Here is a 23836-nt window from a genome sequence, read left to right as displayed (position 1 = left end):
TTGAATCAATTCGCAACGCTGGTAAGCCTCATGACTCAGCGTCATTCTTACAGGCCCCTTTTCATCTGGATATTTAAGTGTCTAACTGACGTGATCCGTTTTCACGTCGCACACTTGTCCCCTAAAGCACTTCTGCTTGTGCACGTTCTGCACTTTCTACTCTATAGATTTTCGTCGAGTCTTGAATTTAAACACTGTTGAACATCAGAGAAAACCTCCTTCACAAAATGGCTCAAAAAAGAAGGAATTTCAGGGAATCTGTTAAACTACATGTATTTCGAGAGTATTTCAACGAATCTGTTAAATTACATGTATTTCGAGAGTATTTCAACGAATCTCGTTATATTCCTCAAACAATAGTTAAATAAGCGTGTCGGTCACTGAACGAGTTTACAAAGAAGCTGGGACAGAGCTCCAGAACGGTACTGCTCGTCCATTCACGAGGTACTACTGCACCGAAATTTGGAAAAAGATGAACACTCCTGCGGATGTCCGATACATCGATAATGCTTGCAAGACGCTCTCCATGACGCATCAGACGGCAAATTTTGTACAGCCCATGGTGTGATTCAGGTTGCTGGAAGGGTGTGAACCATTCCACATATGCAAGGTGGGCGGGTGGTTTTAGAGGTCCAGCGGGGAATAACAAATTTGTAGCTTGACTTGTCAGCGTGAAGACGACGCGAACTTGCGCAACACGGTATCCTTTTTGGAATAAAGTCAGATTAACGGCCGTGTTCACACAAATGCAAACGCACCATTCACGCCCGTTATCCCACCATCCCCTTCGTTGACCAAAACAGTATCAAAGCGTGCGGGGATCGTGTGCCCTCTCTTGTCCTTTCGCGATGGTTGAGAATGCACAGAATCTACTGTTACACTCGAGTCCTGGAACCCGTGAGCATCGATTGCGTGAAATTTGATCCTGTGGAATGTAGCCACAGCATCAAAGGGAAGAATGATATGAGCAGCCTCTCGTTCCAGTTGCGCTGCAGATAAACCAGGTTGATTCCTGCCAACCACATAACGAGCCAATGCTGCTGTGAAAAAAGTGGCGCCATAGTCCTGCACAATGTGATCCAATGGAACACGTCTGACGGTCGGGTGTTTCGTCATCTTGATTGCCCGACGATAATCCATGTCTGGTGGTGGCCTTTCTTGTGAGGCAAGATCACCAACCAGACGCCACTTAACAAAGTTATCATGCCACAACATCTTCTCACGTCTTTCGAGCCAGAGCGTCATTTGACTATACTCGTCTTTATGGTTGGTAGCCCTGTAAGCATCCTTCGTGAGGTCAATATGTAAGCGTTCGGTGTACTCGGTGTTGTAGTTGTCGGTCGTGCCATACATTTTGATCATATGTACATAGTGACGGAAGGAATGAAGCTTCGGGAGGTTGAAATTCGATCGGATCCCAAGATCAAGGAAGATATCCTTGTTATCGTGAAAGCGTGTCAAGGCATCATCGAGCAGTGCTAGAGTTTGATCTGTGTGAGAAGGGTATTGAGCAAGGTAAAGGAAATCAAGGATGCCGCGAATGGCACGAGTAAGGCGACCACTATTGAGATTTCCAGGCAACTGTATGCCAATGACAATACCAAGCAGGAAGCGACAGATCTGGTTATGCTCTGTTCCACTAACACGTGAGAGGTGACTGATTCCTTTCAGAAACAAGCGGATGTTGTGGTTTGGGGGAAGCCTACGACAACGAGCGTCGATCTCAGCTTCGCTACATGCCTCCTTGATCCACTCAGTGAGGTGCTTTATGATACCCTGGTAGAGCTGATGCAACACATCCGGCGTGATGGATTGGAATATGTTGGTGTGCGGGAGATCCAGCCAGAATGGTTTGAAGACAGGCTTAATGCCACACTCCTGGCACGCTCGTCTCCACAGGTCATAATCCTCGTCGACGAGGGACAATGCGGCAAGAATTGCATTGAGGTCTCGCAGGTTTACCGGGAAATGCGGACTTCCCAACTCCTTGTGTGGGACATCACACTTCGGGCACTCTCCTGACTTTACCCCAGTCGTCAACAGCTGTTCTGGGTAATCTGCGGAGTAACAAGCGACAATCGGATGCCCTCGATGCACAGCACCATCCCCACTGGCCATAGCAACGCCATCCTCGCCAGGGACTTTCAGAGGCTCAAGAATGCAGCGCAAACAAGCGTGAAACAAATTAGTTGCCGTTCGACGCCTAGCAGCCTTGTTTGTGATATGATCGAGTTTCGAAGTTGGTAGATAGGCAAGCAGAATCCACGCTCGTTTAGATGGTTTTCGACGGATCTCCTTCGGAATATTGCCTATTGTCATGTAGACTGGATAGGCAGATTTGTTTCTAAACATAGTGACCTGTGTCTTGTCAGACGAAAGGATAATGGGTATGACTGTTGCTCCCGGTTTCTTTGTTTCAAGTTCTTTCTAAAAGAGGTTCCATTAAGTTCAATATGACTCGAACAGATTGTCTGACGACTTGCCTGGGTGGACCACCACCACTTGCCTGTATGGATATCATGATACATTCGGATAGTCTTGTCGGCATCGGCATAATGGCGTTCAGGAGCATAGTTGAGATGTGGTGAGAATTCAGGATCTGAATAAAGAGCTTTGACACACTCCATGACGTCGCGCGAGTAAACATCAAATGCCTCGTCTGCAACAATAATTTCTTCGTGTTTGAAACGCGGTCGTTGACATGGTAACTGTCGGTCGATAATTTGATTGAGTTCACGGGAGTTCTGGTATGAAAGACCCAAGGCTTCACGAAGCTATATAAATGTCATCGTAAATATCGGCCCATCATGATCCAATTGAGAAAGCTCACACCATCGATTGCAAGCAGCTCGGAAAAAGCAGTTGAGCCAGAACTACGAAGTTTTGCCCACTTTGCGACCTCGTAATCTGTGCGAGACACGAAGGGGGCCCAAACGTTTTCTGCACCTTGCAGTACATTCTTATAAGACTCGAAAGCTGTAGTGCGGGAGTGGTGGACTGGAGCACCTGCATGGCGCCTTGGAAATTTCTCAACAATGGGCTGGTGACCAAGGGGCGCCTCTGCTTCTTGTCGTTTGGCTGGGAGTGATTGTGACAGTGTGTCCGAGTTGTCCGAGTTTTCGAAATCATCCCCACCATTGATATCCTGCTGGACAGGATCTGCAGGGCGTTCCCACCCATGCTCAAGTGCTGTGTCATGATACTCTTCATCCTCTCCATCAGATTCCAAGGGGAGCTCATCGTGGTTATCGTCTGGCCATTCCAGATCTTGTTCATCGTAGTAGCCAAAGTAGTCTCCTGTAAATTCTGCATCTCCTCCATTGAGACTGTCAGTATCTCCATCCTCTGCAAGACCATCAGAATCGTTATCGCTCGACTCTGGAAAAAGACCAGAAAGTTGTAGTTGAGCAGCGCATGATGGATTTATGGTCTGGGCTAGGTGATGAGCGTATCCAGTATGCTCGAAGTTTTTTGCACAGCCTGGGCAAGTGTTCATTCTGACAGTAGAGAAACAGGCGAGAAACAGGCGTAGATAAAGAGACGAAGGTATCCGAACAGCATGCGTAAAGAGACAAAGGTATCCAAATAGTGTGCGTGGGCTGTTGATAGAGCCAAGTCAGAAAAGGTTTAGTTGCAAAAATTGACGTGATAACATACAGCACAGCAACCAAATGACAGTGGACTAATACGCCCTCACAAAGTGCAAAAGTGAAAGTATTACCACTGGCAGACGCACCCTCACAAAGTGCAAGAGCGAAAGCAGTACCCCAGCAGACACGCCCTCACAAAGTGCAAAAGTGAAAGCAATACCAAACGCGCCCTGTTGGTGAAGATCCAGGTCAGAAAAGGTTTAGTTGCAAAATTTAACGTGATGGCATGCGGCCCTGTGGCAGCAACAAACAAACTTACAAGCTTCAAAATGGCAGCGGACTGCGAACCTTGCAGTTTTTTTCAGTCCTTCCTCCCGTTTGCCCCCTCATCAGCATTCAGTCCTTCCTCCCATTTGCCCCCTCATCAGCATGCCTCCCAGAGCATCTCTAACACCGTCAGAAATAGCCGCCCACAAGCGGAACAGCAAAACAAAGGCCAAGGCTGAGTCAAGAATCTGGTGGTGAAAATCAAGGCGATACAGATAGTAAGTAGTACATAAAAGAAAATTGTGAGGGACTCACAATCATCAAGAACCATTGCAACGGTCGTCGAAGATAAAGGCCTTAGAGCGGAAAGGTTAGCACTTGCACAGTTAGAAAGCAGTTACTAAAACGCACCTGATTTCAGTTTGGAATGAGACAACGGCCAACAGTCGTAAGCGCGCACCCACAGTAACTGGACTGCAATCAGCACCTGCAGCCAAATTAGCACGGAAGATACCTGCAAAAAAGCTAGATCACAACAATGGTTAGTTACAGACTGCTACTTGAGACAGATGAGATACTCAACAGCAGACCGTGGTCAAGAAGCACATGAAGTTATCAGTCATGCTGAAAGTCGAGGTCGTGAGAGATCAACGCACTCTTCGAAATCAGCCACGGTGTCAATTGAAGATAGTGACACTGTTAGTGAATACGGAGAGAGTGACGATGCATCTGAAAAATCAGACAACGACATGGAAGTTCCTGAGGATGATGACTTTGAGTCACTCTCCCAGGAGGAACTCATTAAAGAGGTACTTGACCCCATTGTCAGAAACATTGAAATTGACCTTTTGACATAGATTCCCCATTTTGTGCGCACAGGTAGCAATGTATCTGAATGGATGGCCTCTGGCACTACTGCCGGTGTTCCTCAAGTTGATGTTGCTGACAAAGCCTCTGATGGTCATTCCAAGCCATATTACCGTGAAGCAACAGCCGTCACCAAACACCAGCCAGACAAGAAGAAAGACAAGAAGAAAAAGAGCAAGCTAGAAGAACGACAAGACCTTGAGGTGACGTGTTCCACTGCACACTCCCATGATTCCGTCTCACATCACACTGTGTAGAGACCTAAATTTGTGGAGACTGTGGTGCCGCCGCGGCCAGCTTCAGATGTCACTCATGTGTCAGCTTCTGAGTCTGATCATTCTTTTACATGGCCCATATTCACAGATCTAGTCTACTCAGCAGACGGCTCTATCAACCTCAAGGCTCAAAACACCCGGATACAGAATGTGTTGAAGGCCGCCATGTTCGAACTCAAGAAAGCCTCTCTCTTCGACAACACATTCCCCAACATCACTCAGAAGCGAAAGATGGCCCTGGAAGCGGTCCATACCGCTGCTGGGAAGCGCAAGGAATATGCGATATTAAAGAGGATGAAGCACGACTTTGATTACGCACTGGCTCTGGCCGGGATCGTATGTACTCTTTTTGCATGGTTATTTGAATGAAACTAATACACTTACAAGCCGGAGGGACGAATGAGCTCCTTCCGCACCAATCTCAAGAAGCTCGCACATCAAATTGTTGTATCACATTTTGGACTCCAGAAAGGCTGCGCTGACAAGGTAGAAGACCTTCTTAAAAGTCACAAGTATATTTTTCCAACCGATGCCAAGGTCTGTTTAGTATTTTGTTATCTCTCTCTTCATTTCTCTGATTCTCATCTACTACCCAGGGTAAGGTCCTTGGGGACCAACCGTTTTGTGATGAGGCTACCATTGACATCATCCGATTGTCATTCTTTGATGGCGGCGAGGACTCATTTGGCAGTCAGTGCCATGATGATTTCGTTTCTGTCTTAGATGGAAACAATGAGCCAGAGCTACCGGTGGCTATGGTGTGTTTGACTGCAACTATGGTAGGCACCGGCTGTGATACTGTTTCAAACTCTGTATACTGACTACATAACATTCTCCACAGATTTATGCGATATTGAAGGATTGGAGTAGCGGCAACCCGCCTTCAAATGCGCAAGTCAAATCATTCAATGCCTCCTCCCACGTCGGTGTTTACAAGGCTCACCAAGCGACTCTCAACCGCATCTTCAATGGCAGTATAAAGAAGTACCATGCACTGATGGCACGGCTTTACAAGGCAGTCAGGTGCGTCTTGCTTGCGCCATTCTTCATTGTTGGGCACTCTGACTAACTCAACACCAGTGCAATCGAGAACTCGGCGTCCACTGCCTCATCAAGCACTTGCGACTATCTCGATCTCGATGCAATGGTCGAAGAATAAATCAAGCTATGAATATGGCACCGAGTCAGTTGCTTCTCAGTTTGCTGATATTTTCTTTTCTTTTCACATCTTTTGATTGTGATATCTCGTTTTAATCAATGTTTATGTATGTCGACTTCAACCGAATTCAAAATAATTTGATGGTATTCGAGGAATAATGACTGAAAACTCAAAGAAATTCGAAGAAATTCGAAGTAATTCGAAGTAACTACGACCGAGCTTGAGAAATCTGGTCGTACTCGATTTCACTGGATTTCACTGAAATTACGAGGAATTCTCCAAAAAATTCTGAAATTACCTTGTTTTTGTGAAGGAGCTTTTTCCCGATGAAATTTGGTCATACTTCCAAAACATATGTCAGACCCGAGTACATCAAACAATAATGCCGCCAACTTGTCACAAACACAATCTTCACTTAGGGGACCAGGAATGCGAGGGACTTCGGTTGAGACCGACACTGATGGAGCGCATCTACCCCAACAAGATGTGGCAAAGAGGTGTCTCGACGTCATCAGAGAGTTTAGAGCATGCAAGTGCACAAAGTTTGAAGCTTCCTACGTCATCTCCACAATCATCAAAGAAAGTCTACCCCTTGGATCAGGTGAAAATCCCATTACGGTTGTGGCTATCTACCTTGGAATGCTCGACGAATGGGAGTTGGAGCAAGACCAAGCCAACTACAGAGGAGCAGGAGCAGGAGCCGCTAGAGAATGTTCGGTTGAACCAATGTTGAACTCTCGGTTCGAAAAGGAGTCTCCAGCAGAGATTAGGAGTCAGGAAGTTAGCATTGAGCCAGGAGAACCTGCTCAAAAACGAGCAAAGCTCGACTTTACCTGTCTTGAACTTAAGCCATCAGTCCTCGAAGAACCCACCAAACCATTATCACCCAATCTCAAACTCACCATCCGCATCTTACAGAACTGGGCACAGGATCAGAAACAAGCTAAGCTCAAACTCATGTACCATGAACGCAGCCCAGAATTTCACGAGTCAGGTTGGGCAGACATCATTGCAGGACGAAGCATCAATCTCGACGCCATCCACACCATTATCACCACTTCACGAGCCATTGACAAGCACAAGGAGATCATTGGGGACGTTGAGCTCACCTATGGAGTATCAGAGACGGCCACGAAGAAGATCACTACGCAAGGCCAATGGAACGCGGCATGGAACAGGGCTGCACGAGCCCTCAAATTCGCTTTCCTGTTCAGACAGGCTGAACTTAATGCCTACTCCGAGCACATCAACGAGCAGTTTGACCAACAATTGGAGAGTTACCATGGACGGGTCCTCTGATATGACAAATCAGTCAGATTTAGAGTCGGAAACACTCAAAGGTATGAGTTGTCCGACTTTGAATGTTTCAGAGACATCTACAGCTCCCATTTCTCTGCCGGAGGAAGGTTACACAATGACTTGGGAGAATCTAGCAAAGCCACGGGAGCTGGACAAGATCTTCTCGTCAAAAGAGAACCATGTCGCAAATGGAATAGTGGTGAATGCACCCGCAGCGCTGCCACTTGCTGCTACACCCATATCTGCAACATTGAACAGGATGGCCAGTTGTGTGGACGCCGTCATGTCAGATCAAAGCATAACGAGGATCAAACCAAGTCAAAATCAACATGAGGGATATCTCAAACACCCATGTTTTCGTCGAGGTTTGGTTTGGTCCCCCTTAGACGCCTCGTTCAGCCCAACTGCTCGGTCTACAGAGTATGCGGACCCTGTACCAACTGCGCCCGCCTATTTAGCAGATAGTGATGCTGCCCACACGGTCGTGGCTCACCCAGAACTCTTCAAGATAATAACACCGATCAACGTTGATCGGTTTCAATCCCTGTTGGAAAACCACCCTAATCAGCCCTTTGTTCTTTCGGTGTGTCGAGCGCTTTGAGAAGGATTCTGGCCATAGGCTGACACTTCAGATAAAGCCTACCCTTCTGTTAATGATAACTCAATGCGCACTTGCATGAAGACTGAAGAGCAACAAAGATTCATTGATAAGCAGCTTGAAGAAGAAATACGACTGGGAAGAGTATCTGAAAGTTTTGTAACCGAACTGCTTCCAGGAATGTATAGTGTGCCGATGCATACTGTTCCCAAACCTAATGCTGATAAGCTGCGTCTCGTCATGGACCACACTGCTGGTGAATTTTCGCTCAACTCCATGATCAATTCAGACGCCTTCAAAGGAACTAAGCTCGATGGTTTACATTCGCTGGGAGCGTCGCTGCTTCAGTTTCGGCAACAGCACCCTCATGAACAACTAGTTCTATTCAAGTCGGACGTCTCGCAAGCTTTTCGTAGGTTACCAATGCACCCGCTGTGGCAGACCAAGCAGGTGCTAACGGTACGAGGACAACACCATGTAGATCATAATAACAACTTTGGAGGAAGAGGATCCCCCAAAGTTTGGATCTCTTTCATGTCTCTGGTCGCTTGGATCGCTATCCATCACGCCTTAATTGAGGCACTCAAATTATATATGGATGACTCTTTTTCATTCGAACTCGCGGGGAAGACGTTATACTATGAACCCTATGAATGTTTCTACCCGGAAAAGCAAACTCGACTACTACATCTCTGGGACAAACTTGGTGTGCCACATGATTGTCCAAAGCAAGTCTTTGGTTGTCCTCTGACAGTCATAGGCTTCGAAGTCAACCCTAATGCCATGTCCACTACCTTACCATCACACAAGAAAGACGAGCTGGTGATGCACTTGCATCAATTCAGTGGAAGAAACTTTCGGTGGACGCTTCGTGAGTATCAACAACTCACAGGGTGGTGTGAATGGAGTTTTAATGTCTTTCCGTTACTCAAGCCTGGACTCTCAGCTATCTACGAGAAGATACGAGGGAAGGACCAACCACACGCTCGTCTACATGTCAACAACGCCATCATCTTCGAATTGAACTGGATGGCAGATCATTTGGAGAGGCTGCCCGGGCTACTATTCTACAAAGCCTTGGACTTTAACCCACTGTCTGAGGATGTAGTAGTAGTCTACACAGATGCATCAGGATTAGGAATGGGTCTATGGTTTCCTCACGAGAACTTCGCAGGTCAGTCGCCATTGCCCATTGAAGCTCACAAAGACACCATCTTCATCTTTGAGGCCCTCGCAGTGTGTTTGGCTATTCATGCCATACCGAACATGATGGAAAGCCCACCTAGGATGCTCATTTACACCGACAATTCCAACACAGTAGCGATGTTTAACTCGCTTTGTGCTCATCCCCCTTATAACTCCATCATACTAGCGGCAGTGGACGTCCTGCTGGAGTACCAAGTAGACCTGCGTGTTGAATTCATCCCTGGTTTGGAGAACAGGGTAGCCGATGCACTTTCGCGATTCCAGAACGAATGTGTATTGGAGATAGCTCCCGCTGCGAGCTTCTTTGATTTCGAACCCCCTCGAGATGCGCTGGGGGCAGCAAAAAAATGATGAATGTATCCTCATCGTCCAGGCAACCTGTGAGGGAAGCCTGGACACCTGAGCGCCTCTTGTATGAGCACTCGGTAGCACTTGGTTTCGCTATTGACTCAACAACAGCATCAGTGTACAACTCGCATCTCAACTCTTACATCACCTTCTGTCGACTGCATCATCTGCCAATCAATCCAACAATTGATACACTATCTTTTTATGTGGTTTGGTTATTGCATCACATTGAACCATGCTCCGTCGATTCTTACCTTTCAGGAATCTCGAGTCAACTCGAAGACACATATCCTGACGTCCGTGCGGCTTGTCGTTCATCACTCGTCGTACGGACACTTCGTGGCTGCAAACACCATTTGTCAAAACCGGTGTAGGGATTCATTTCTGGCTGGGCTTGTAGAGACTGTTTTTACCTTACTTTATGTTGGCACTTTTGTAGCTTACATAATCAATCAATCTTTTCACCAGTTACCAGTATGAGTCAGAGTCCTCAGTAGTTTTTATGATATTTCCTCTCCTCTGAGACTTGAGCCTAGTCCAGAAACCCTTTAGGGTCGAATAGCAGCTAGGTTCTGCAAGACCCAACACATTGTTCAGACTCACCATCTGAATTGTTGTACCTTCACCGGTACAAAGGAAGTTACCTTTGAGTATCGACGACTTACAGCAGGTCCAAATGAAGCTCGGTTTGGAGTTAGAGCACGACGATAGTCTGTTCTTAGCTCTACTTTTCACTGGCTTTCTGACTCTGCAGCGACTGGGAGAGCTCACTTGGCCTGATGCAGTGAAGCATCAATCTTACAGAAAGGTCCCTCTTCGACACACTCTCTCCATCACGGCAAGAAGCATCTCCTACACCCTACCTTATCAGAAGAATGATGGCTTGGGGACTGGGAGCACCATCCTCTTGTTATCGGATTCGGTACTCGACAACAACCCACTGCCGGTGTTGCATCGTTACTTGACATTCAGAGACCGTTCATTTCCCTCTCGGCCAGCGCTGTGGTTGACAAGCGCTGGTTCGATTCCCACACGCTCTTGGTTTCTTTGGTGTTTGCACCAACATTGTGGCTCGGCCATGTCAGGTCACTCGATGAGAGCAGGAGGAGCCATGGCACTGGCTATAGCAGGTATGACTCCCAATCTCATTCAAGCTGCTGGGTGGTGGTCATCGGACAAATTCAAAAAATATATACGGCAACATGCGTTCTTGCTCAATGCGCTGTTACACGGATCCGCACGGACCACCCAAGTGACGTAGCGACAACTCAGACATCTTGCGTCTCAAACAAGACAATGACCTGCTTCTTCAAATAAGAAAACGGCACCAAGACCAGAAAACAGAATACAACACCGCATATCAAAAAAAAAAAAATAGGCCCTTTAGCATGTCCTTCACGCCTCCATCGCTCACATCTTCTCTTTTTCACTTCTCCTTCGCACCTCCGGCTCTCACTTTCGTCTTTTCTCCTACCGGAGCATTTCTATTGCTCAGTTGAGCATGTTTTTTCCTCGAGACTCGCGTCTTTTACACTCTATGCAATCATGTATAGTACTTCGTCTCTCGGTTTCGCAATAAAATTCAACGAGTCCCCCGAGCATGGAGCTGGGGGACTCCGCTTGCCTAATCACCGCGAGACCTTAGCGTAAAAGTTGATTCAAACGATCATGTCAATCCCGCCAATGCGCCTGCCGCCACCACTGCCTAACATCTCACTGGAATATTAATGCTGCATGGTCATGCTTCGCCTCAACTCTGCCCGCCACTCTCCTTGCTCACCCATCACCTTGCTCACCCATCTCTTTACCCGCCCCTCTCCCTGCACTGCTCCTTTTGAAACATTCATACTCCGCTTGAAGGTGCCGATGTTAAGGACCGAATCAATATATGATATAGTAATGAGCTCGCTCTGTTGCTGTATGGCTGCAAAAATACTCGCAACGACCATGGAAGTAAGTCCTTAGCATTATTACAGACATTAAGGAAGCGTGAGGAACAGTGACGGAAGTCGGCCCTTGGCGCTGTTGCAGACAGTGAGCAAGTGTGAGAAACAGTGACGGAATACAGAATTATTCATACTCCGCTTAGAGGTGCCGATGGGCTTGCCAATGTCCCAGACTTACTCCCAGACTTTGTCCCAGACCGGCCATTTCAGAGACGCCCTCCCCTCAGGCTAGACTGGTAAATCTGGGTTTGAATTTGGATATCGAGCGGATTCTCACAGTAACGTGATGTCTGGCCAATGAGAAAACGAGTGCTTTTCGATGAATGTAAACTAAATGATATAATTATCTTGTTATTAACGCGACACGACGTGAACTATAGTACCTGCAAATTCAATGGACCAATCTTCCATCATCCAAGCCATTCACAATATTCTTCTCTTGATGCGCTGGATCATTTTGCATATGATTTAATCAAAGAACGACTCCCCATCGATTATATTCAGACCCTCAATAATAATGACAAAACAGATGTGCTACAACTCGAAGGTTTTCCTTGACGGCATCCATCTCAGTGCTGACAACATCAGAAACATAGTCAATTGCATGAGGACGGAACCAATTCAACATCTGAGCACATCCTCGTGAGTCTGCAAACATGCAGTCGAGCAACTGTTCCAGCTTTCCAGTAGAGTTTCCCTTCTCCTGTACAGAGTAGTTGTATATGTGATCACGATTGAAGGTGCACTCGATCTCTGAAGGATTGAGGATTGACAGCATAAGAGCCTGTTCAGCAACTGTTGTTTGAACAAAATTTATGTTTATGTACGGATTGCGTTGGAACGGTGCGGAAGCCGTTTGTGACGGAGTTTCAATGAACTCTACTCTAATCATGCCTGCCAGCACAAGCCAACAACGAATCAGTTCTTATCAGCGAAGGCAGATCGTCTCAACTGTAGCTGCCATCATCCTCTGCACTCAGTTCCAACTCTACATGATGACTCAGAAGGGTGAAAGTAAACCTAAAGCTCAGTGGTGTGAGGAGGAGGTCGATGCATTCCTGGTCTATCTCCAATCACAGGTGTCAAAGATCGCTGGGATGACTTTCAAAGATGAGACCTTCCATGAGGCAGCAAAGAAACTTGTGGGACTTCAGAAGCAAGGCCCAGACAAGGACATGGTATAGTGTAAGAGGAAATGGCAAGCAGTATGTCTTTGTATCCTACTCCCTAGCCGCATCACTAACTTATCATTAATGACCCTTACAGTTGAAACAAATCTACAATGCCATCGAGAGATATCGCAACAACCGATCTGGATGGAGACACTGGCAAAAGATGTCAGAGATTCTCCCAAACGGGAGTGGCGCTCAGGGGGCATCCACCTACAATCCAGCTTCCTTGGCTGTGGGAGCATCAGTGGCTCTTCCTATCAATGCTGAAGCCGGTGGATCCTCCTTATCCATGCAAGCACTGGAGGCTCCCAATGCTGAGGCCAGCGGATCTAGACTCACTACTGCGCCACAAGCTGGATGGGACCAGATCAAGTCAGCCCTCCCATCCATCACTCCTGGAGTCGCTGGAAGTTCCATGAACATTCCCCCTCCCCCCTCTTCTATTGCGCCCTCCAGTACAGGCAAACACTCGCATTCCGACATGATTTTGTCCCCCAGCACCGCCCAAACTATGTAACTGGTAGATTCATCCCACGCCTCCAATGTCGACAAAAAGCCAAAGTCGTCGACACAAGGTAAAAGTCAAGCCGGCCGCAGTCACAAAGGCTCTAAGGCTGCCAAAGACGCTGCCAGCACTGCCGTCTTCATGAACCTGCAAGGTTCCATCAACAGCCTGATGGACAGCCTTCGCACATTGGCATCCAACACCGACCAAAATGAAACTCAGGTGTTGGATGAAAGGCTACAGGCTGTGCTCGCCATGCAGGAGGAGGAGCTGATTACAGAAGATGAGTCTGTCACGCTCATGAATGTGTTCACAAGGAGCCCAGCAGTATGTGCCATCTACTTGGCTGCCAAGCCTGAAAGACGGGTCCCCTACTTGTGATCTGTTCTTGACCAGGCTGCCAGGGGGGAATTTGGTGTGTTTTAAACATTGTCATTGTCGTCATGTTTTACTTTTTGTCTCACTCATTGCCGTATGCGTTGCTGTATCCTTTCATTTGTTCGCACCACATTAGATGAACCGCACGTTATCATTTGTAGCTCTATGTACACTACAATGTAACGTATTTCTAAGCATCACTTTCATTGTCATCCTCGCTCCCATAATATTGGTCGATGTCCTCGATGTCCTCTGGATCCTCGTCGATGTCTAATGAGTGAGCAATGTCTACTAAATTGTGCTCATGTAAGATATTCTGGTAGTCCTCCCACATCTCTGCAGCCATGCGATCACGAAAGACATTCGCACTTACATCATCAACGATGTCATCCTCAACCATTGGATCAGTAACATCAGGACCACCTTGAGCAGGTTAGCCCTGATGGGTAGGGTTGTCGTTAAATACAGCCCTGTGAGGGAGCGGCTCTTCATCCGGGTTGTGAATACGTATATAATTGTGCAGAGCGCACAGTGCTGCGGGAATGTGAGCCTGGATGGCTATCTTGTACTCTGGTGATACTAACAGAATGCGAAAGCGCTGCTTCATGATGCCAAAAATATGTTCAATAACATTGCGAGCAGACGCGTGATGAAGGTTGAACAGTTCTTCCTTGTTAACCGGTCTGAAATGAGTATTGTTAGTTGAGATACACTGCAGAGAAAAGTACTTACCTGACGCTAGCACGGCCCCACTCTGCTAGATGGTACCGTACACCACGGTACGGAACTAAAAGTTGTCGGGATGAGGGGAAACCAAGGTCTGCAAGAAGGTACTTTCCAGGCGGAACGTCCAAGCCATCATGGCGTGCTACATCCCAAAGCCAAGCATCTGTTGCTGACCCCTCCCATCCGGTTAGCACAAAGGTGAACTGAAGATCGAAGTTGCAAGCGAAGAGGCAGTTCTGCGATATGAAACCTTTGTGGTTGTAGTATAGGTGGCGACTGGCTGAGGGAGGAAACACGTGAATATGACTCCCATTGATTGTGCCGATAGCATCACGAAAGTACGGCCAACGTTTTGGGTTGTCGCGAATGGCACTCGAGACTGGTGCATCAGGAGCAGGGAGGTGGACATATTCGGTGTAGAAAGGGTGGGATGCAAAGATGTCTAGCATCTTGCGAAAATACCTATGAGAGTGTCAGTACCAGCATGAGTGTGAGATCTAGATCAAAATACGAACTTAGAGATGGTAGCATTTGAACACTGGAATCGTTCTGTGACGTGTCTGACAGTTAATCCTGTCACACACGTATAGAGAAATATCGATAGCTGTTCTTCAAGTGAGACATAACGTGAATCACAGTGACCAAGGGCGCAAAGGTCCTCTATCAATTTCTCGAAGACCTCAACATTGACCCTGAGCTCACAACAAATGCAATCTGGATGGCTGAGGATGAGTTCTATCACCCACTCTTGCCCTGTGAGGGCTGAGGTGTGATAGGGCTCAGGTTCATCAGTGTCCTGCATGAAGACATGCACTGCGGCCAGCAGGAGACTGAGGATGAGCGCGACATAGCGAATGATATGATGCCAAAGCACAGCATGGTGAGGCCAGGGGGGACGATTTTGTTGCACTATTGGTCGAACGAGTGGGACTGTGAGTGGTCGTATGTTAAAGCGGTTATGAGCAGGCTCATCTACATCCATAGCTATTCAGATTATCATCGTAAATGTTATCAACATTATCAACATTATTGGCCGCTCACTCACTATTCAGACTGAGCTTGAATTTCGGTAGTGTGTGCTGACTGGTAATGTTTGATTTCCCAAATTTTTCGTTCAAACATCGGTTGCTGAACGGGCTCTAAAGTCGAGAGTTGATATACGGCCTTCTCATAAGATCTTGAGAACAGACTTGATACGTTCGTGTGGTGAGAGTCTGGGAGAAGTCGGAACAGCCTCGGAGGTGCATGGTGCTGTGATATCAACGAAGCCAGAGTCTACCGAACGATTGAAATCACTATCCAGGATGATTGAAGAGTCTTGCATGATTTTGCAGGCAGTGATAGACCAAAGACAGTAATAGAAATAGCAATAGTAATGAAGAATAAGTTACATGGGCGATGAAACGTCCGTCGAACGATGCCGCCCAGCAGCTAATGTTCCGTTGTCGAAGTTGACCGCAGACAAGGACTTAACGACTCTTTGCAAGGGCTTAGCAAAAAGCTCACATGGTTTTGTTATGCCCGAAAAGGCTTATACGTCACGTTACTGTGAGAATCCGCTCGACATCCAAATTCAAACCCAGATTTACCAGTCCGTCTATCGACGGCTTGCCTCATAGACGGGCTGGTCACCAGTCTACCCTCGGGCTTCGAGGCGCTATAATCGCGTCCGAGTTGACAGACAAAATAGACTGGAATAGATTGTTTTGGACTTTGAAAGACTTTTGCGAACGATAATCTATATGAAAACAAAACCATAGAGCATTGGAATGTCAATAGTGCGGAATTTGTGGCAATAACAATATACTGTTACAGCGCTTGACGATGAATAGTTCTCGAATCTCGACCACGTAGAAGATACGAGGATGTTAGCGGCAAGGCGAATGGCTGAAGTCGAGCTTTCTCGAGAGTCGACAAGATCGTATGTTAACCATGTCAAGTCCCGTACTTTATGCACGGGTTGCAGTCATTAGTCGCACGCATACGAATCCAAAAAGGTCAGAGGGAAAGTTTGGGTTGGACGTGAATCGCAGTTGTTCCTCATTGGAATGGGCGCCAGATAATGAACTTGAATGAATTGCGGCGTCGCAGTTTCACTTCCGAGTGTGGTCGATTATATTGTATTTTGTACTATTCGAGCCTACGGATAGTCATCCAATTGTTGACCCTATTATGGGAGATCTTTAGACATACAGAATGCGAATGCGACGAGTTATTCGCTTGAAGAACTATTTTTAGCACTCGAAGCAGTGTATTTCGTGCGACAAATACTCACATTGTGATGTTTTGTAGACTTGTCGTGGTGTACGATATACTACACAAGACGGCGCCCTTAGAGAAGAACAATAGCATATGGATGCATGCGAAAGCCGGAGGTCTGAACCTAAAAATCTGATGCTGCTCAAGCGTCGAGTCACTGAGGTTGCATGCTGTGGCCATTATTGATTGTGAGATCGTTCATCCGTCAACCGAAAATAAACCACCAGTCCAAGAGGGTAGTCGTGTCCCGTGGTAGCTACTGCATATTGTCTGTCCACCGCCAATCATAATGTCTACGTTGTTCGGTAGTCTGGGCCGCAGTCCATCAACAACGGATCTCTGCACAGATCTTATGGAGAGTGACAGTAGGATAGGAAAGGCGTCATCAAAGAGGCAGTAGTCATGCTGTTAATTTCGGATAGTCGTATTGAAGATGACTGATCCTGGCCAGCGTGATTATTATCTGCAGCAAATTTAGAAAAGTGCGATTGCACCTTTGGGAAGCACAGCATCAATCCGCAACGTTACTACTCGTGTCTTTGATTTGTGACAACCTCGTTCACAGAATATGCCCGTATGATACTATATGATGTCAGTTGCATATCTTGTAGCACATGCTAAGTGTTCTGCGGTTGCCACAGTGAGTCAGTGATGGCCGCCGGGTGGAGCTGAGGATCCACAGGCACTGACCTAAGGGCTTATGGAACGCTTCAACTCCGTCGGGAAAAGCAGCTACTGCAACATGAGCCACCATCAGCATAGCCTCAGTGATTATCCGTGCTCTCGGATATGATCAAAGTCACGAGTGCGTTCCCTCGAAAGATGTGATGTTATTGAGCTAAAGAGTCAGTTCAGTACCAAAAGCCATCACGACAGTGACTTGTCAAGGTGTATAAGGGAATAAAGGACGGTTTGCTGTAAGGTGTTTTCATAGCTTACCTAAACAACGATAGTTTGATGGGACTGGAAGTATTACTTTGATCTTCGTTGCCCAAATTCCTGTACTAGTGTACATACGTGGGATATTAGCCCTGTCAGGCATGCCGCAATCGACCTTCTCCTCCACCGTTCGCATCTCAAGTTGAAAGTGCTCAAACCGAAGAATGACCAAACGACCGGGTCATGCCCACTCCACCTCCGAACCAATCTTAATGCAGACCTTCGACGCCGCCAACATTGACAAGGAATACCAGTTCTACGATGAAGAGGCTGCCAGAGTCAGCCAGAAAATTGATGAGGAGCTCAAGGTTTGTACCCCATTTTCCTCTGCTGAACTGGGAACTCTTTATCATCGAAATCTGCAGAGAGACTGGGTGCGGCGCAAGGATGCTCAGAGAAGACAAGTGAAGGGTACGTTCTGTCGAGGAACACTACCCACTCCGAGTTGACTTAAACGTATGTATGTAATCATACAGTCATGCTTCTTGGCCAGGCAGAATCCGGAAAATCAACACTCCAGAAGCAATTCCAGTTGTACTACGCCCAACATGCCCTCGATCATGAACGTCCCCTATGGCGTCCGGTTGTGTATTTCAATATACTCAAGGCTGTTCGAATGATTCTAGACGAACTAGACCACGAACTCAACAACCTCTCGATTGATGATTCGTTGGAGGGCCAGGCTGTCGCACATTCCCTAGCCCCCTTGGGTGATCTGAGCGAGGAATTCTCCGGGCTGCGTACTAAGTTGGTGCCTCTGGTTGCAATGGAGGACTCGCTGGCATCGGAACTCAGCGGCGGAGTCGCTGTGACCGGCGGCCGAACTGGTGTATATGTTCGTGCAGGATGGCAGGCCCTTGTCACCCCTTTATCGCCCAACCGGAGTCGTGCGCTTCCTGGTACTGGCGGACTTTCTCCCGCTGTTGCTCAGGTGACCAGCCTGGCTTCGAGGACGCTCATTTCTGTTCAAAATGAGGTAGATGAGCTCTGGAAGCACCCAGCCGTTCGGATACTCCTCAACAACAGGCGAATTAGGCTTGATGAGTCTGCACCATTGTACGTTCCATCTGTACCTTGAGTGTTGTTTGTTGACTGTCCTCGCAGCTTCCTGGACAGCATCAAACGTGTCGCGCAGCCTGATTACCTTCCGTCAACGGGTAAGTGCATACGTGTTCTGACATTGTTTACAAACGTTGAATGTGTCTGATCTAGCCGATCTTCTCAACGTTAGACTACAAACGCTCGGTGTGGCTGAGCATTCTTTCGATATAGAATTATGCGGCTCTAGATATAACTGGTTGATGTACGACGTAGGCGGAGCTGTACGTGTGTGCCTATTTTTCTTGTTCTATTGTTTAGCTCAACAAGGCTCCACACTCATTTTTAGCGTGGCCAGGCGAGTTCATGATATTTAATGATCTAAACAAATCTGCCGTCTGACTCCGAACCATCGCATCAGCGCCACGCGTGGGTACCATACTTTGACGATGGTGGGTGTTTTGCTCTGTTGCATTTGCCACCTCCGGACACGGGCGCCGCGGAGGCGCATTCATTGTCCGCAAAAAGGAATGTTTACTAACTGACCGTCTTTCTTGGTTTCGGATTAGCAACTGCAATCATTTTTTTAGCGCCAATCAGTGCATTTGATCAAGTATGTTCCTGTGTATTCTCCCCTTGTGCTCCTATTCATTGTACCCGAAATAGTACCTTGAAGAAGATCCGCGGACAAATAGAGTGGACGACTCGTTGCAGCTATTCACAGCTATATGCTCAAACAAACTCCTGAAGAACTCGCATTTGGTTCTGATGCTTAACAAGGTTTTCATCATTTTTACAGCTTTGACTGTGTGACTGATGTGACATGACTGTGCGCAGACTGATCTGCTAAGGAAGAAGCTAGAAGCTGGGGTCAAAGTGCGGAAATAGTAAGATTTGATGATCACTTGTTGGTTGGCTGTGCTCACAGCTCAACAATAGTATCACATCATACGGCGACCGCCCGAACACCTACGCCGATGTGTCAGAATATTTCAGGGCACATTTTATTCAAGTTCACAGGCGCCACGATATCAGCCGTCGAGCGTTGTATGTTGTATGTATAGATTTTTCTCGTGTTTTGAAGTAACTTTGTTCACTAATAATTGTGTCGCCATCCAGCACTTCACCTCTATGCTGGTGAGCTTTCCGGTCATTTAAGGTTTGCACGAGACCTAATCAATATAAATTCAGGATATCCGGGCAACGCAGGACATCATAGTCAATGGTACGTTTTCACAGATGTCTGCCCTCCCAAGCGCTCATACAGATACGTCAGTGGGAGAGGCTATTATCCGATCGCATATCGCAAAGACTGGTCTCGCGTGATTGCCCCCTAGTTGACATTTTCTACCGAGGATATCGACATAGCACTATGTTTATCTGATTACTTTCCAACATGACACTTCCCTACCGATTAATGATACCTGATGACCTCTTTTTTCTTGCTGATTATCTTACAAACATCATCTATTGATATTCCGTCCATCATTGTCACACCTCATCTCTCAGCCTTGTTGCATATAGAATTTCATTCGGTCGTCTTCCAATTGAAAGGGTCGGTCCGATGGCACAGATGAATTTGCACACGCATTTAGCGCCAGCTGGAGTTGCCACTCTCACGCCGCATCTTTCTTGCCTGATAAGCAGTTTCGATCTATGGTACGCCTTTTACATCCCCCAATGGTAAGGATTTGATCGTTTTGATATAACCAAGATCTTCAACGCCCGGTCGACTTGAGAGATCAACGATTATTGTAACCATGCAGATGATGAAATGCGCGTCTTGCGATGCGGTCCTTGAACGCACGGATATGCCGCACCATATACGAGAACACCACCTGCTACCTAACCGACATGCGCCCAGAATCCCCAGACCCACGGTGTCATTCGGGGAATGGCAAGCCAGGGCAAGCACCCGGCCAGCTCCTGTCATCACTCGACCGCAACGCCACACATTCCAATCGGAGATTCAAGACATCGTGCATGCGTTCGTCGCCTTGCCGGATCAGTTGAGACAAGCGTGCAGCGAGGGCGTCGAGGACCTGCCTGTTCTTGGTGTGAGTCCATCAGCGTTGCAACGGTCAGTCGTCATGATTTACGCTGCCATCAGGCGTTGTATGCGTACACCTTCACGCACCTTCAACTATGCGCTCCAGAGAAACAAAGGTCGGGGTCGTATTTTGAAACCAGTGTTTTGAATTCTCATGTGCGGCATCAGTCTTATGGTCGAACTCGAAGACATAAAGGCAAGGTTGATAGGAGAAGGTGATGCTTGCCTTCCAAATTTAAAGACTATGAAGGACGGGCTTGTCCACATTCTACAAAGGGTGTGCAAAACTTTGGTCAGTGAGGAGTCTACTGAATGTTATGAACAGTCACAAGTCGGAACGCACATTTGCAACACTGGCCTGATTAACGATACGAAAATACACGACCTCGACATCAACAACATAGGAGCATTGATTGTTGAGCACACAACATCGGAAGAGCGCGACAACTGGCACACTTTCTATGCCGATGACAACGCACAGTTTATGGTCGATATCCTGCAAAATGTAAGCGTTAAATTAGAATTCCGCAGTCGCCCTTTGACATTTGTTAGCTACTTGCGGCTCGGTTTGAAATTCTGGAAAAATATAGAAGGTATCTGGTGAATGCTGTGATCAAACTCTCCAGGAAATCTGGACGGTTCCCGCAGAGTTTGCAACTTCGTTGTATTCTAGACATAAAACCTACCGGTTTTCGTGGCGGATTTGGCTTGATCTATCAAGGCGAGTTAAGCGGCCGCCTTGTTGCTGTGAAAAAGGTGCTAGAGGGTAATCGTTCCCGAGAACAATTTGATAAAGTCGGTCATTTCAATTCAGGCGTCTACAGAAGATCACATGTTGTTATGCGTTGTAGTCGTTTTCTAACGAGGCAGTGATCTGGTACCATGTACGACATGCTAACTGTCTTCCGTTCTACGGCGTATACGTCTATGATGACGACGCTGAGAAGACCTGGTGCCTCGTATCCCCATGGATGAAAGATGGTCATGTGAACCACTACCTTAAGGAGCATCGTGATGCTGACAGGTATCCACTGGTAAGTACAGGTTTACTTTATACCAAGAGATCCAACTTACGGTAGTGAAGATCCTGGATGTTGCACGGGGCCTGGAGTACCTGCACTCAATGGACCCAGCAGTGACTCATGGCGACCTGAAAGGCGTAAGTGTATGTGCCTAGCTCTGATTCTAGAGAGTCAAAACTTTGAATTTGCAGGTTAATATCCTGATAACGTCTTCCGGGCGTGCATGTATAGCGGATTTTGGAATTGTAAAGGCTCGAGATCCCAATAATCAAATGACCACAACATCATCCGATATCATAGGAACGTCTCATTTTATGGCTCCAGAACTTCTTGCCGCAACGAGCGCAGCTGATCTCCAGAAGTTTGACACAAGGCGGTGCGACATGTATGCGTTGGCTTGCGTCTGTTATGAGGTATGGAAAAAAAATACTTCATTCGGCTTGGCCTACGACAAAACTTGCAGATGTTTACTGGGAGGTGCCCGTTTCAAAACCAGCTGATTCAGCCTTTAGTGCTGAGGGGAGAGCGGCCAGAGCGGCCACGTGACACACACCAAGTGTTGGACGACTTTATGTGGAGTCTCATAGAAACCCTGTGGAAACATAAACCGGAAGACCGACTAACAGCAGAACAAGTGTGCAGGCACATATTGAGCAGGATCGATGCTGATGGGAAAAATACCGTGCGCCCGTCCACCGAAGTGGAGTGGGATGTAAGTTTTCTGGCTGATGCTGCCGTAACGATATCGGCAGAAGACCCTTTCGCGCTTGCGCATGCATAGAATTGAACTCGTATGCTGTACAATTGTGTTGGCAATGTATATATGTTGCTTTATCTGTAAGCACTGGAATTCAGGAGTAACCATTTAGTAGACGGATTCAAAGACAGCGGGAGAACTCGCATATCATGGATTATACCCATTTCAATTGAACACGCTCCAGCAGGTTCTACCAAAATTTCTGTCATCGAGACAGCCACAACAATTCTGCCTGATCGATCAGAATCATGCTCATAAGTATGTGCACGATATAAAGGCTGGCTGTCGTCCCATAGCGCTCCCCGATATCATTTGAGAATCTCCTCACAAGATTCTTCATCGCCGCCTCGCAGCATCATCTAGCACAGAAAATGCGTTTCTCGTTCCTCGTCGTTGCTACTTCTTTGACAGCGCCTATGATTGTCAGTGCATGTGGCAAGACAAATTCAGTTTGCAAAACAGATGCAAATTGCTGCCCGCGCTATCAATGTATAAGTCCACCTGATGTGAGTATGAGCAGGTCGCTGTGCAACCATGATTCAACCACATGACTCACCTGCACGCCTTAGAAAGCAAAGATCTGCGCGTACCATGGAAGTTGAGCCGGGGGGCCCGAGTGGTACATCGCGACAGTGAGCCATGTTTCTGCTTTCGCTTTGGTATCATGGCTGATGGAGCAATATCTAGTTCAGAGTCAATCAGTGTAGTTGTTTGTGGATAAATTTTCGTGCTGCTCGAGCAATGTCAATGTTTGAACTTATCTGAAAATGATCGACTGTGTGTCTTGCTCGTGGTCCACTAATGAGGAAACATAAACCGGAAGACAGACTGACAGCAGAGCAAGTGTGCAAGCACATATTGATCAGGATGGACAGCGCTGTGGGAAAAAATACCGTGCGCCCGTCCACCGAAGTGGAGTGGGATGTAGGTTTTCCGGCTGATGCTGCCGTAACGATATCGGCAGAAGACCCTTTCGTATGGTGGACGATAGGTTACAGTTCGATTTGCCGATTTGCTGCGACTTATTTTGAAGTCCAATCACTGTTTGTTCTAGTCTTTTGAACTATTTGTTAGTACACCGCCGTCACAGGAGGTCACAAGCGGTTGTGTACTTACAATAGACATGGTTTGATCGCTCCAGAACTTGAGTACCGACCGATCGACCCCAGCCTGACTCAGACGGACTTAGAGACGATGGAACGAAGCCATGGTTCAAATATGCAGCATCGGTAAGCCAGTTAGAACTTGAAGAGTGCAACTTGATATGCTTCTTTAAGAACAGTGCACCACTGCTTCGTTCGCGGTCCGCTGAGTCAGGCCTATGTATAAGCAGTTAGTATCCATTCAATGATACGAACTTTTTTTACACGGAACAATTTCGGCAGAACCTGCGGGAGCGTATTCGATTAACAACGACCATTGAATCATAACCTAC

General features: G+C 47.1%; 4 protein-coding genes across 4 annotated transcripts; 3 read left to right on the top strand and 1 right to left on the bottom strand.

The window, feature by feature from the left end:
• Nucleotides 1-246: 246 nt before the first annotated feature.
• F5891DRAFT_1144149 (uncharacterized protein) lies at nucleotides 247-3496 on the bottom strand (the record flags this gene model as incomplete). The annotated part of the gene is made up of 4 exons (XM_041364966.1): nucleotides 247-705; nucleotides 759-2267; nucleotides 2480-2774; nucleotides 2831-3496. The coding sequence occupies 4 exons, from the start codon at nucleotides 3494-3496 to the stop codon at nucleotides 350-352; spliced, it is 2826 nt and encodes a 941-aa protein (XP_041227604.1). The 3' UTR covers nucleotides 247-349.
• Nucleotides 3497-4426: 930 nt separating this feature from the next.
• F5891DRAFT_1187063 (uncharacterized protein) lies at nucleotides 4427-6158 on the top strand (the record flags this gene model as incomplete). The annotated part of the gene is made up of 7 exons (XM_041366779.1): nucleotides 4427-4666; nucleotides 4715-4927; nucleotides 4982-5335; nucleotides 5387-5536; nucleotides 5596-5778; nucleotides 5841-6022; nucleotides 6080-6158. 7 exons carry the CDS (start codon nucleotides 4427-4429, stop codon nucleotides 6156-6158), a joined length of 1401 nt encoding a protein of 466 aa, XP_041227603.1.
• An 11540-nt stretch (nucleotides 6159-17698) lies between these two features.
• F5891DRAFT_1219033 (G-protein alpha subunit) lies at nucleotides 17699-20168 on the top strand (the record flags this gene model as incomplete). Its single annotated transcript, XM_041369376.1, has 13 exons — nucleotides 17699-17842; nucleotides 17900-17945; nucleotides 18011-18590; nucleotides 18639-18691; nucleotides 18747-18862; nucleotides 18994-19024; nucleotides 19142-19185; nucleotides 19239-19352; nucleotides 19410-19459; nucleotides 19512-19626; nucleotides 19692-19709; nucleotides 19764-19797; nucleotides 19849-20168. The coding sequence occupies 13 exons, from the start codon at nucleotides 17699-17701 to the stop codon at nucleotides 19896-19898; spliced, it is 1395 nt and encodes a 464-aa protein (XP_041227602.1). The 3' UTR covers nucleotides 19899-20168.
• Nucleotides 20169-20332: 164 nt separating this feature from the next.
• F5891DRAFT_1187057 (kinase-like domain-containing protein) lies at nucleotides 20333-22425 on the top strand (the record flags this gene model as incomplete). The annotated part of the gene is made up of 9 exons (XM_041366778.1): nucleotides 20333-20629; nucleotides 20683-20738; nucleotides 20791-20899; nucleotides 20948-21127; nucleotides 21175-21417; nucleotides 21474-21656; nucleotides 21707-21781; nucleotides 21836-22057; nucleotides 22108-22425. 9 exons carry the CDS (start codon nucleotides 20333-20335, stop codon nucleotides 22423-22425), a joined length of 1683 nt encoding a protein of 560 aa, XP_041227601.1.
• Between the last annotated feature and the right edge of the window lie 1411 nt (nucleotides 22426-23836).

The sequence above is a fragment of the Suillus fuscotomentosus genome, assembly GCF_016647785.1.
Source record: "Suillus fuscotomentosus strain FC203 chromosome Unknown F5891scaffold_19, whole genome shotgun sequence".
NCBI classification, from domain to species: domain Eukaryota; kingdom Fungi; phylum Basidiomycota; class Agaricomycetes; order Boletales; family Suillaceae; genus Suillus; species Suillus fuscotomentosus.
Note: the sequence above shows the minus strand (reverse complement) of the source record. Positions and strands in the feature narration are given on the sequence as shown.